At 43.3% G+C, this 13535-nt stretch overlaps 2 protein-coding genes across 3 annotated transcripts in view; both read left to right on the forward strand.

Moving 5' to 3' along the window:
- The first annotated feature begins 79 nt into the window (after positions 1-79).
- MFN2 (mitofusin 2) lies at positions 80-10036 on the forward strand. Its single transcript, XM_014941397.1, has 19 exons — positions 80-173; positions 494-640; positions 858-1036; positions 1744-1879; positions 2223-2385; positions 2922-3046; positions 3330-3438; positions 3529-3636; positions 4033-4186; positions 4423-4490; positions 4659-4780; positions 5110-5236; positions 5800-5904; positions 6303-6405; positions 7080-7300; positions 7421-7570; positions 8523-8719; positions 9102-9236; positions 9901-10036. The coding sequence occupies exons 3-19, from the start codon at positions 862-864 to the stop codon at positions 9968-9970; spliced, it is 2268 nt and encodes a 755-aa protein (XP_014796883.1). The 5' UTR covers positions 80-173; positions 494-640; positions 858-861; the 3' UTR covers positions 9971-10036.
- MIIP (migration and invasion inhibitory protein) overlaps positions 9902-13535 on the forward strand; it is an 11656-nt gene continuing 8022 nt past the window's right edge. The window contains exons 1-2 of one of the 2 annotated variants that reach the window (XM_014941402.1): positions 9940-10036; positions 12947-13069. In XM_014941402.1, coding sequence (XP_014796888.1) covers positions 12991-13069 — 79 coding nt within the window. In that variant the 5' untranslated portion in view covers positions 9940-10036; positions 12947-12990. Of the gene's footprint in view, positions 10037-12946; positions 13070-13535 lie in introns of both variants that reach the window. The other variant, XM_014941403.1, reaches the window with a different exon arrangement.

A 13535-nucleotide genomic window follows, 5' to 3' on the forward strand; every position in this document is an offset into this window, starting at 1 on the left:
GGGGGGGGGGGGGGGCGGGGGCCGGGGCCGCCTCCCTCAGCCCTCAGCCTACCGCTCCCGTCGTGCCCCGCGCGGGGCCCCGCCCGTCGCGCCGCCATGACGCTGCGCCTGGCGCCTGCCGGCTGACGATGCCGCGGGGGTAACATGGCGACCTCACGGGAGCGGCGGTGAAGGTGAGAGGTGGGGCGGTGCCTGGCGGTAGGGGGAGGTGGGAGCCGCTGCGGGCCCGGCCGGGCTCTCGGGGGGTCGCTTCTCGGGCGGTAGGGGCAGGGACAAGGGCGGGGGCCTGGCCCCGCCGCCCCTCTGAGGTGTGCGCGCGCCTGTGGGAGCGGGGCGCTTCCCGCCCTTTTGCCGGCCCCTCAGCCCCCTGAGGAGAAGGCGGCGGCGGCCGCCCGGAGCATCCCCCGGGCACCGGGATGGCGGGGGAGCGGAGCCTGGCCGATCGGGGATCTCGGCAGCCTGTGTCCCAAATCCACCGGTCCCTCTGCCGCAGGGACGGGGACAGGCTGGACTCGGCGTCGCTGAAAGAGCTGCGGGACGGAGTCTGGCCGGGGCTCGGGAGAAGGCAGGAAACTGCAGTCGTTCATGTTCAAGAGGGATTCGAGCTGATCATGCCTGACTTGTGAAAACGTAACTCAAAGTAAGCGGAAAAAGGGGAAAAGTGATCGCTGGGGGCCTGTTTATTGGAAGGAACAAGTAAAGATTACATTTTTTGTTTCTGATGTGTGAGTAATTTCCAATTGTAGAAAGTGGAAAAATTTCTCTGTGAAATAAAGTGGTTTTTTATCTAGGATGCTTAGTTGACTAGCTGTTGGCACTTGGTGAGCCACCTTTATTTACTGGATTTTTCCCTGTAGCGCAATGTCCCTGTTGTTTACTCGTTCCAAGTCAATAGTTGCAGTGAAGAAGGATAAGAGACACATGGCTGAGGTAAATGCTTCTCCGCTTAAACATTTTGTCACTGCAAAGAAGAAAATCAATGGTATCTTTGAGCAGTTGGCTGCATACATCAATGAGAGCTCCTCATTCCTGGAAGGTAAGCAGAATTGTTGAACTAGAAGTGTGTTACAGAGCTTTGCCCTCATACGGTTCCCCAAAACCACACCAAAACCTGCTCATTCAGTTAAATGGCATTGCTAGACCTGCGCCAGACATGCATGTCTGTTTATATGTCAATATTTATAAGAAGAACAGAAAATTGTTTTATTGAATCTGGGTGGAGTTCAGGGTTCATATTTTAAAGCTGACAAGTTGACACGTTAGGAAACTGAGCTAGTTAGTGAGCTATGCTTGATTTTTATGCTCTTTTGCAGTTTGTTAAAAAACAAGGCCGTTTTGGGGCCTGTAATATATGTATAAGGCCTGTAATTCTTTCAGCATCCTTGCCTGGACATGTCATTGCTAGTGACGTGTAGCACATGCCAATAATTGGCTTTGACAATTTAAGACGCAGATAGAAGATACTTTTTTTTAAGGGTGTTGGAATGTTTGAAGTGTTGGCTGAGTTCTGTTTAAGGCAGTGCTAAGGATGAGAATGGTTATTAGATAAAGAAAAGAGACCAGCTGATAAATGCTGTTTCAGATTTGCCTCAGGGTGTAATTGCATGTGTCAAGATTACCCACACAGTCTTTGGGACACAGATAAACATTTAGTTATGTGTGTTACATCATGAAGAGGTGTTTTACCCAGTACTGAGACAGATGGCTTCTGGAATTCAGAGACATGATGTATTTTGATTTTAGAAACACACAAGAATGTAGAGCTTGATCCTGTCACCACAGAAGAGCAGGTAGTGGAAGTTAAAGGCTACCTGTCAAAAGTCAGCGGCATCAGTGAAGTGTTGGCAAGACGACACATGAAAGTTGCTTTTTTTGGAAGGTGAGTCACGTGCTTGTGTTGCCTACACTTCCCAGTCACTAAAGCAACTGGCATCTTTAGGACTGTAGCCAGTAAAAGATATTTATAGAAACACTGGTGCTCCAGCTTTTGCTTGTAATGTGCATGCCCCTGTAAATCGAAAACAAATACCATAACACGTAATTCTTCTATTTGGAAGAACTCTTATGAAAATAGAAATGTCTTTTTGTAAGTTGCCTGTGGCACCTAAATTGTTAATACTTCTGATGCTGCTTGGGTTTAGAGAACTTGTTTTCTTTAATATCAAAATGAGTATACCTGCATCTCGGAAGCCTGGCTATGCCATTCTTTAATCTGACTTCAGGACAAGCAATGGGAAGAGCACTGTGATAAATGCCATGCTGTGGGACAAAGTCCTTCCTTCAGGAATTGGGCACACCACTAATTGTTTCCTGCGAGTAGAAGGGACAGATGGACATGAAGCTTTCCTCCTTACTGAAGGCTCAGAGGAAAAGAAGAGTGTTAAGGTACAACTCCCTTAAGCATAAGATAAAGGAAAAGAGCTCTTCAGAAGTGCCAGAAAAGAGAGGGAACAAGAAAATGAAAGCACTATGAATAGATTTCACAGTTAAGGATTTTAATCATTAAAGGAGTAGAGATAAAGGACAGGTTTTTGTTAGATAGAGGAAGGGAGGAATGGAGCAAGTTATAGGATGAACTTGTTCATTTTATGAAAAGGATACTATGTTGTATTTGTTAGTGATAGCAGGGAACTGAAATGATGACTCAGGAAGTTCTGAGCTCTGTATGACAGAAAGCACAGACTTCCTGATAACTCCTCAGGAGCCTTTCTTGACTGGAAAATTTCTGATAAACTCTCACTGGGTGGTTGCCTTGTGACTAGGTGACTCAGGCAAGTTTTACGTGGAAAACCTCCCAGACAGAAGGTGATTTGGAGTTGGGTTTTATCTTAAATTGTCTGTGAACAGCCCTGAAGGGGAGATAATTGTATTAATGGGTCTTAGCATGCAGAAATGTTACAAGTTATTCATCTTTTTAATAGACAGTAAACCAGTTGGCTCACGCCCTTCACCAAGATGAACTTCTGAACGCTGGCAGCCTGGTCAGCGTCATGTGGCCCAATTCCAAATGTCCTCTCTTAAAGGATGACCTAGTGCTGATGGACAGGTGAGAAATACCTTTCTTTCCTTTCCTGCTTATCACAGATTAATTACAGAAATGTCCCCAAATGCAAATTTAACAAACGTCAAGGCAATTGTTCTTATCTATGACAGCGACTAAAGTCCTTTGCTGTAGTTAGCAGTCAAGAGTTTCTCTTGATTGCTGCTTCCTTTTAGTCTGTACCCTGTCAGGACAGTGTAGCTTAGACATGGGAAATTGATGCCCTGAAAAAGATTCTGTTTTGGCTGTTTGCACAGCATAGTAATGTCTCTTTTCTTTTTATTGCTAGCCCTGGTATTGATGTAACCACAGAGCTGGACAGTTGGATTGACAAATTCTGTCTAGATGCTGACGTGTTTGTCCTGGTGGCAAATTCTGAATCAACGTTGATGCAAACTGTATGTTCAAGTCCACTTGTTAAGTGAATTTGGCTAAAAGTTAAAAAATTGATGTATTAATCTTAAGAGGTTTTGTTCCATTTTGCTTAGGAGAAGCAGTTCTTCCACAAGGTGAATGAACGTCTGTCTCGACCCAATATATTCATTTTAAATAACCGCTGGGATGCGTCTGCTTCTGAACCAGAATACATGGAAGAGGTCTGTGGTGTGTTTAAATTCCTTCTCTTTGCATGGATATTATAGAAGCCGCTGACTCTGGTCCTCGTGGGTAGAATCAGAAAGTGTTGGATGTGATTGTTTTATAGCTTGGATTCTTATTGTTGTAGTGTGGAGACCAGCGGGAGTATAGACTAGTGATCAGGACATGATTCTTGACATTTCCGAGCTGGAAATCAAGTGTTTCACAGGGACCAGTTGAAATTGGATCAGTTAGATAACCTTTGGAAAGTTCTGTAAAACAGCAGGGTTTTTTCCTTATTCTCTTGCATTGGTAGCTTGGACCAGCAGAGGGCATCTGGGAGCCTGGTCTGGCCTGTGATGGATGGCTGTAAAGGGGGTTTAACTGCCTGTGGGGTTTATCCCGTTCATCCTCAGGTGCGTCGGCAGCACATGGAGCGATGCACCAGCTTCCTGGTAGATGAGCTGGGTGTGGTGGATCGAGCCCAGGCAGGGGATCGAATTTTCTTTGTGTCGGCAAAAGAAGTGCTGAATGCCAGGATTCAGAGGGCTCAAGGGATGCCAGAAGGAGGTGAGGAAAGCTAATGGAAATTTTCCATTTTCTTATAGAGAAGAAAATAGAGAGTATCTTTTTCCAAAAAATGGATAAAATTGGGGTGGGTCAGATTATTAATAGAGCAGTCAAAACCAGAGGTTTAGCAACATTTTTGCATTAGCTTCAAGGTAAATCAGGAACAGTTCCTGATGTCGGGCATCTGATTGCTTTCTCAAAGCTTCAGTGGTTGTTTTGTACTTTCTTTCTCTCAGGTGGAGCATTGGCAGATGGATTTCAAGTAAGAATGTTTGAGTTTCAGAACTTCGAGAGAAGATTCGAGGTGAGCATTGTGTGTGCTTATCTTCTGTTTACATTGTACTCCTGAAGGGCTGGGCGCTAGCAGTGATAAAGATGGAGTGGGACCACATTTTGGAAATAGATTATATGGCAAGGAGAAGTTGTGTTAGTGTCTGCCTGCTGCTAACCTTGGGCTGCCTTTTGTGTACAGGAATGTATCTCACAGTCAGCAGTCAAAACAAAATTTGAGCAGCATACGGTGAGAGCAAAGCAGATCGCGGAAGATGTTCGTCTCATCATGGATTCTGTGCATATTGCTGCCCAGGAACAGCGGTGAGGAGAGCTGGTGCTTGGTGTTTGTGTAACTGCAGCTTGTGTTCTGGAAGAAATTTAAGGGAATATAAGCATTTAAAGTGCAAAGCAGAACACAGCATGGTTGGGAGCGGGAAGGACATGTACTGCTGGTCTTGCTTCTAGCAAATTGTGAAAATATTACTAGAAGCGTCTCTTTTTTGTTCTGTGCCTTTTGTGGAATGTATTGTAGGTACTGACATATTTTGTTCTTGGGCAGAAAAAACTGTCTTGTTTCTGGAATTCAGATTTGTAGATCAAAAATGCATTTATTTGGCTTTTTGATGGGCAGTATTTTTTTTTTTCACCAGAGTTTACTGTCTGGAAACACGAGAGGAACGACAGGAACGTTTAGGTTTTATTGACAAACAGCTGGAGCTCCTTACTCAGGACTACAAGCGGAAAATAAAACAGATCACAGAAGAAGTGGAGAGGCAGGTAAGGAGGAGTGGGTGCAGAAAAACAGGTTGTCTGAAACAGCTGTCAGCACGGTGGGAGAAATGCAAAGTGCTGACAAAGGTTTAAAGCACTAGAAGTGTGGGAGTTACAGATGGGAAGAGAAGAAACGCTTTCAAGAGAAGTTTGGTCGTTGCTTTTTTTGGTCTCCTTGAGGTAATAACATGAAAAGTAGAATGCTTGGGGGAAGCTTTCAGAGAGACTCACATAAGATGCTTTAAATAAACAATGGACTTAGATTAATGTTTGAATTATTATTGCGGCTATGTCTCAGTCTTAAATGCTTGCTAAAATACTAAAATGTTTCAGATAAGTTTCCATATTATTTTAATCTAGAATAATGTCAGTCATCTTACTATTAATAATAACATGCCATTTTTACTATTATGAATATACAGAAAAGGCCTATTCATTTTTCTCAAGTCTTATATTGCCTCAGTCTTTTCCTGTCTGTGCTTACTAAGAAATGCACGACTTCAGGGGTGGTTTCCCATCTCTCCTGAGGACAGAATATATAGACACTCTGTCCTGTGCTGTTTCTCCAGGTGTCAAACGCGATGGCAGAAGAAATCAGACGGCTTTCGGTGTTGGTAGATGAATACCAAGCAGACTTCCATCCCTCACAAGTAGTTCTTAAAGTTTACAAGAGCGTAAGTGGTGTTTGCTTCTTACAGGTTGCTTAAGCAATTTAAAGAGGCCTTCTTTTGCTCTGAGTCAGTAATTGTGCCAGCTCTTCGAGATGCTTAACGTTCTTCCAACTAGGATATGAGCTAAGCTTTTTGTCTTGTGAAAAATAATATCAGTGATGAATTGGTACACATATGATACAGAACTTTTCCTAGACTACAGAGTACATCTGAGGTTTTTTGTTTTGCACTTTCCTTCACTGAAAAATGGAGAAAAAAATGAAAGTAATATCAGAACAGTGGGCAGACAGCATGTGTGCTCCTGTCCTAGGAGGGTTTTTTTAAGTTTAAACTGTAGCACCTGTAGCCTGCATCTTACCTACATCTGTTGTAAGGTTAATAACCCTACCTTTGTTTGTCAGGAGCTGCATAAACACATTGAGGAAGGCCTGGGCCGTAACATGTCAGATCGTTGCTCCAATGCCATCACAGCTTCCCTGCAGACGATGCAGCAAGAAATGATCGGTCAGTTCACCAGGCAATGCTCTCCTTCCACTTTCATTGAATTGTAATGCAAAATAACTGGGTAGATGTTCTGGGTTTCTCTTTAATCTGATGGCTGGTGTGCAGCTGGCATCATCTTAGTTTCCATCTTGATTAATAAAGCTGTTGTGTAGAGGACTAATTGCTCCTGCTTTTTGCACGCTGTGTGTGAACTTGTGCAGTGATTGCCTAATGAATATGTACAGTCAGCTTCATGACAGAACAAATCTGTGACTTTGGAAACTTGAGAGATTCTCAGAGCAAGATCCTTGTGAAATGTGAATGATTGTAACTTAGGTACCTGTTTAAATGTAAGCTTTGAAAGGAGTGCGGTGCCTAAATGCTTTTAGAACTGGCCTTCAGATTCTGTTTCCCAAGCTATTGCTAAACTTTAAACTTCACCAGCTGCCTGTAAAGGTTTAGGAGTGTCCATGAAAAGATTTCCTTCTGAGTTGATCTGAAGAACTAAGGATGAAATAGTAATTCATGATGTATTTCTTATTTTAAACATGCTTGGCTTTAGGAAATTTCAGGTAGTAGGAAAAATAACTGGAGGATGGACCAACCCATAAACTCCCTGATTACAGAATACAAGTCCAGTCAATTACTGTAAATTCAGTCGCTATTTTTTGGATGTTTTTATTTTCTGTGTGCAGATGGTTTAAAACCCCTCCTCCCAGTCTCTTTGCGGGGCCAGATCGACATGTTAATTCCCCGGCAGTGCTTCATGCTCAGCTATGATCTGAACTGTGACAAGCTTTGTGCCGACTTCCAAGAGGACATAGAGTTCCATTTCTCTCTTGGATGGACGATGCTGGTGAACAGGTTTTTGGGACCAAAGAATGGTCGTCGGGCCTTGATGGGCTATAACGACCAGGTAAGAGATCTCATTGAGTGGTGGGGGTAGATGTGATATTCATCATTTCAGGGAAGGACAGTGGCTTGCCTTCTCTTACTCTGTACTTTGTTTTTGTATTGTCACTACTGTTCTAATTAGGTTCAACGCCCTTTAACTCCAGCGAATCCCAGTCTGCCTCCTCTGCCTCAGGGCTCTATGACCCAGGAGGAGCTCATGGTGTCGATGGTGACTGGCCTGGCCTCCTTAACTTCCCGAACTTCCATGGGGATCATCGTGGTTGGCGGTGTGGTGCGTTGGCAATCCGAGCAGCATTTATATAAATACAGTTGGAGCACTGACTTGAAAAGCACTTGCACTGCTGAGTCCCACAGATATTTGCTATTTACAGATAGTGAAATACTTTCTTCTTTGACCTTCCCTTTGAGTATAAATATTGAGCTTATTTTGCATAATAGTTAGGCTTGGAGCCAGGGTTGTTGTGAAGAGAACCCTTCGAAGTATGTTACAAAAGTATTAAAGAGTCTCTGATTCTTTTGTGAGAATAAATGAAAATTTGGTATTTTTTTCTTTTCCCATTTATAGAGGAATCAAGATAGAAATATCCACCAAGAGCCTTTGATAGTGTGCATTTCCTTTCCTGGGAGGGGAGGAGAGCACTTAATTTTAGATGCTATGCCTAATTTGTTTCAGAGAAAATTTGCACTTCCTGATTTTCTGTCTTTTGAAAAAAATGAATGTTTTGAATCTCAAATCTCCCCAAATTATGGAGGTATAAGAGAGAGAACTCAGTTACACGGTAACTCTAGTTCCTCTTGCAGGAAGAATCTAAATTCATGTAGTTCCATACCTACGTGCTGTTCTGGTGTCGCAGTGTCCAGGGGTACTCAATTTCTGAAAAGGGAGATAGTTGCTTAAACTGTCTTTACTTTGGAAACAGGGATTCTGTGAACTGGACAGATGTAATTGAAATGTGCTAGAGAGGTTAACCCATACAGAGCCCCAGGAGTTTAGGTATTTTTATTTTGTAGACTGGACATTGGTAGCAAGCTCTCTGACCAGTGAAACCACTTGCAAGTCGGGGTTATCTATCTGGCTGGTTTTCATGTGCCTAGAATATAAGTGCACTGCTCTGTGCCATGCACTAGAATATAAGTGCACTGCTCTGTGCCATGGTTGTTAGGAGTTTGCAGCATTCCTAGATGACAATTGTGTCATTTGTTTTTCCTTGTGCTTTTTTTAGGTCTGGAAGGCTGTGGGTTGGAGGCTGATTGCTCTCTCTTTTGGCCTCTATGGGCTCCTCTACGTATACGAGCGCCTCACCTGGACCACGAAAGCGAAAGAGAGAGCTTTCAAGCGGCAGTTTGTGGAGTACGCTGGAGAGAAACTGCAGCTCATCGTCAGCTACACGGGTTCCAACTGCAGCCACCAAGTCCAACAGTGAGTTGCCTATATTCAGCTGAAATCTAATCTAAATTCTATTGTTTGGAGTTTTATTTAGATTAGATTCCTTGTTCAAACAAGATAAGTTTGCATGTTGAATTCCAGGTTAAAAAAATGTGTAATCATGTATTTGTTTTAAAATAATATTACTGTTTTTTGAATCACTGATACAGTATTTGGGTTCTGTTAATGATTAGTCTTTATGTACTTCTGCCTCTTAAATCAAGTTGCTCTGGTGCTTTAACATACTGTTGTGCAGAACCGAAAAGATGAATATCTGAGTCAGTATCATTATCACTATACCTCAAAGGGCTATATTCTTTGAATTTGCTGCTTGAGCTTACTTTTCATCATATCCAACTCGTCTCCTTGTTTATAGAGAGCTTGCTGGAACGTTTGCTCATTTGTGTCAGCAAGTGGATGTCACGCGGGAGAATCTGGAGCAGGAAATTTCTGCCATGAATAAAAAAATCGAAGTTCTGGATTCACTGCAGAGCAAAGCAAAACTGCTCAGGTGAGATTTTATCTGATACACACAGACATTTGCATACAATTGTTTTTCATGTGATTGCCCCAAGACATTCAGATTAGGGTGTACCTTTGAGTGCAGTCCTTCTGTCATAGCATTTGATGTGCAGTCACCAGCATCTTGCCCTACCAAGTTGTGTTTCCTTTCACTGTGTCCTTTCCCACGTACTGTTGCCAGACATTTAAATCTTCTGCCTCACAAAACACTTTTTCTTTCCTGGTTTTGGTTTGTTTGGAATTACAATTCCTTTCCATTTATCAAAACATACAGTCCTCTACTCTACAAACTCCTTCAGGCTGTTATAAAATTATGCCAAAAGCCTCACTTTTGCACTTGTACATAGCTGTCTGATGTTTTTCTTCACCCTTCAAAGGCTGCTGGGAAGAATTTTTCAAACATTCCCTGTTTACACAATAAGGTCATTGTGAAGTTGAGACTGAGATGTGGGTTTGAATCTCCAAGCCTAGGGAGTGTTAGCAGGCAAGGGTTCCTGACCTGAGGAAGGGTGGGGAACAGCGGCAGCAGTTTGGCATGAACCTCTGTCACTCCTCTCTGTGCCTTGCTGTGTACTCGTTTCAGTCACACTTCTTTCAGATTGGCTTCAGAGGAACTATTTTACTTGCCTAATGGAGACTTTCTGTCCTTGCAGGAATAAAGCGGGTTGGCTCGACAGTGAACTCAACATGTTCACACATCAGTACCTGCAGCAAAGCAGATAGTGTGGGAAGAAGAGAAAACCAACACTGTTCCCCTTCAGTGCTCTCTTAATTACTGCAGAGAACATGGTGGGTGATGGAATTCCCTAAAGGGAATGAGCAAAAGCCTATTGCTGCGTTTCCAGTTGCTGTGTGAACAATAGGATTCTGCTTCCCAGTTGTGTGTCCCACCTCTAAACACTAGCTGTTTATTACTCTTCCTTTTCCTTCTTGTGAGACCAGGCTACTTCAGGAGGAATGTGTGCTTCATACATTTACAGGGGGCTTTTTAAACCAAAATCAAGTTCAATGACAAATTTAAAACGAACAAATGTTTATTAGGTTAAAAGGTATTCTGACACATCTTTGTGGAGTTACTCCTTTTCCTACGTGAAGATAGAGCTTTTGACTTCAAGCCCCAGGTTTATGTATGTGTGAGAAGCTGTTTGTCTAACACAGATCCCAAGCACACTGACCCAGCGATGGTTTCACAAGGCCTTTATGGCCCACGCAGGTTATCTCCTAGGTTAATATTCCAATATTCCGTTATCATAGAACACGACAGAGAAGCACTATGTCCCTTCATAGAAAGGTTGTTAGTATAGAACATGACAGAGAAGCACTATGTCCCTTCATAGAAAGGTTTATTACTGTCAGTATGTTTAAACCTACGAACAAAACCCAGTTCTCTTCCAGATAAAGAGGGACTAAGGTTTTGCTTTGGTAACCATATTGTCTTCGGAGTTAGTTTCTTCCTCTTAAGAGCTCTTCAATAATGCAGTCTGGGTCTGGCCCATTTCACGCCATAGACAAAGAGTTTGCAAAGACATAACTAGCTCCTGTGAAGGAGGTAGTGCTGATAATTTAGCAGCTTGTTGAGGAAGAAAAGTAGGAAAGAAAAGCCAGTTTGACAGAATGTAATGAACTGCCTTTTGAGATAAGTTGATGAATACTGGGGGTTTTCTTGGAAGTGCACAGCTGTGTTTCTGGAAGCAGGCCTTCGGAATTCCATTACCACTATTTGGCCACAAGAACAGCATGTGGATTACAAGCTGTAAGAGATTTTGCTTCATGTAGAGTTCCCATAGGATGTTACAGTCCATGCAGTAATATGATTTAATGTTGTTTCTCTTCTGTTAAAAGTAGGAGAATGAGCTGGCAAGTGCAACTCTTCTGGGGCGGAGGGGAGATCTGCCCCTTGTATTTCATGGCAGGGCAAGAATGGGTTAAGGTGACTTATTTCTTTAAGGATATTCTGTATTTGCAAATAGATGAAATTAATCGTTGAGTTTTGCCCTGAAACAATTTTGAATTTGGAGTATAAGATTTGGGAATTGTAAGGACTTGGAGTCTTTTCCTGTTGGAGTTGATAGAGGAGAAGTTCCCCCTGGTTTCAGTAGTACTAAGATTAGGTTCCCTTGTTGCAAAGTCTCTTTCCCACTTGGTGGGTCAGTATCTTGCCACGCACTGGGTGTAACCTTTCTATTCCCCACAAAATGTCTGAGGAATCCAGAATGAGATCCTGTAGTTCTGCAGTCAGTGACAACCCAAATCTGTTCAGCATCTAACTTTAGAGAACTATGGGCTATCTTTGAGCAAGTCTCAGCTGAATTCAGAACTACTAAGAGTGTTTATTTTTTCCTTACTGACAATGAGACTTTTCACTTGAGAATGGTATCAGCTGGACTTAGAATTTCTCATTCATGCTCAGGTGTGAATATATGTGCCTGTGACAAGTCCCCTGTTCCGTGTGTCACAACAGTTCCAGAAAGAAGAAGCTGCCTGATACTTGAGGGAGTAAAAACAGTGAAGTGTCAGTAAGTACTTTAGGCTGTTCTAAGATTTTGAGTAAGATTTGAAGTATCTTGATCATGTAGGAGCTGGCAGTGAGACTGTTATGTCCCTGGAATGCAGGAGGCAAACAAACCTTTCACCTTCAGTAGGCGGCTTTGAATCCAGCCCAAGCTGGAAAGCTGTTGCCATCAGAAGGCTTCACTGGCCTTGGTCAGTTTCCTCAGGCTCCACCAGGACATAAATAGGGCTTGGATCAGATCTGAGAATGAGTAAGAAAGAAATTTGAGTCCTCACCTCTGGAAATGTGTTCTCTGGGCTGGTGGTGAAGTGTCCCGGAGTAAGTGGGGTTACCCACTGTTACTCTGGGGCAGGTATTATGTGAATACATTTAGCTCTCTAGTCTCAAGCTATCACATACACACTTAGAAAAGGCTGTGTACTGTGTTGCTGAGTTAGAACATTAAGCACATCCCTGATATACCAGGAAATTGTCAGTTCCAGGTAGAGGGAGGTAATGATGTGCTGCTGCTCAGCAGCTCTGGGCTACCTGAAACGCTGACCTTGCTTTTGAAGACGTGTGCTGTGAGCATATCTGCAGCAGGCCTTTAGGGGAAATCTGATCTGAATGGTGATCTGATCTTTAAGCCAGTGTCTGATCTGTAAAGGGAAAAGAGATTGATGGGTTCTCAGAATCTGGTGTCTTACCAATGTGTGTGGTTCTGCCACTGGTCAGATTTTGGTGATGTACGCATTCTCACTGTCATGTTGAAACCTAACCTATAGAATGGGGAAAAGAACCACTTAATTTTTTTAAGAAGCAAAACTGCTAACATGGGAGAGAAGAATTTGTAGGGGTGTGCGTAACCCTTGTCCCTAGAAGCCCGAGAGATGAAGAACTAAACTTTTAACAGAAGGGCCTATGAGCTGGATTCCTCGTAAACAAAAGGCAGCTGTACTTCTTTAATTCAGAGTGGTGGAGGATGAACGCTACCAGCAGGGAGCTGTTCCCTTCTGCTTTCCATAAACTATGATAAGCTAATCCTTAGAACAGGTAATTCCAAAAACACTCTTCCCCAAACTCTTATTAAAGAAGATCAGCTAAATGCACTTTATCTTATTGCTGCTATTTATTTTCTTCATTGTGTTATGTTGATGGAGCTCTTCAAAATCCTCTTACCAGTGAGTTTTCTCTCTGCTGTATTTAAGGTGGTAAATTTGCATGAATTATCCCTATATCAATGCTGTAAACAATGGAAACCAAAATAAAAATGAATTGGAAAAATACTTCTCCTGCTGTGTTCTGCGTATCGGGACACAAAGCCTTCAAGAGTAAGTATAACATATTCAGATGATGATATGCTCCTGTGTTGCAGTAAATTGTGTGTTTGACAATAGTGACTTTTTATCTGCCTTCTTACTGTGAAAATTAACAAGGCAGCTAATGATAGTGATTTATCTGATGGAAAGTTTGAGAGGTTCCTCCTTAAGTCACACTCGAGATGTTGGTATTGAAGCTTTCTTGAGAAGGCAGTGGGAAGTGATGGTCAGCAAATAGCGCGTTACAGACCGCGGCGGTGAGGGGCTGTTCCGGGGGGATGGATCACCCTCTGCGTAACGGAAAGGCCAGATGCCGGCGATAACTGCTCGAAACGGCCCCCGTTTACCTTCCGGGGGAGTCAGGCCGAGCTGTGGCGATGCCGCCGACCCCGCCGGAGGGCGGAGGTTCGGGGCCGGGTGCCGCCCTCGCCCGGCCGCCCCCGCCTCCCGGCCCCGCGCATGCCGGGAGCCGCGGGGC

This window comes from Calidris pugnax, unplaced genomic scaffold (assembly GCF_001431845.1).
Source record: "Calidris pugnax isolate Ruff unplaced genomic scaffold, ASM143184v1 scaffold82, whole genome shotgun sequence".
NCBI classification, from domain to species: Eukaryota; Metazoa; Chordata; class Aves; order Charadriiformes; family Scolopacidae; genus Calidris; species Calidris pugnax.

Bases quoted from the DNA above. Each gene is read 5' to 3' on its own strand.
- MFN2 (XM_014941397.1), top strand. From the start codon at position 862: ATGTCCCTGTTGTTTACTCGTTCCAAGTCAATAGTTGCAGTGAAGAAG. The intron at 1,037-1,743 runs GTAAGCAGAATT...TTTTGATTTTAG, and splicing joins GAGCTCCTCATTCCTGGAAG to AAACACACAAGAATGTAGAG. The intron at 2,386-2,921 runs GTACAACTCCCT...TCTTTTTAATAG, and splicing joins AGGAAAAGAAGAGTGTTAAG to ACAGTAAACCAGTTGGCTCA.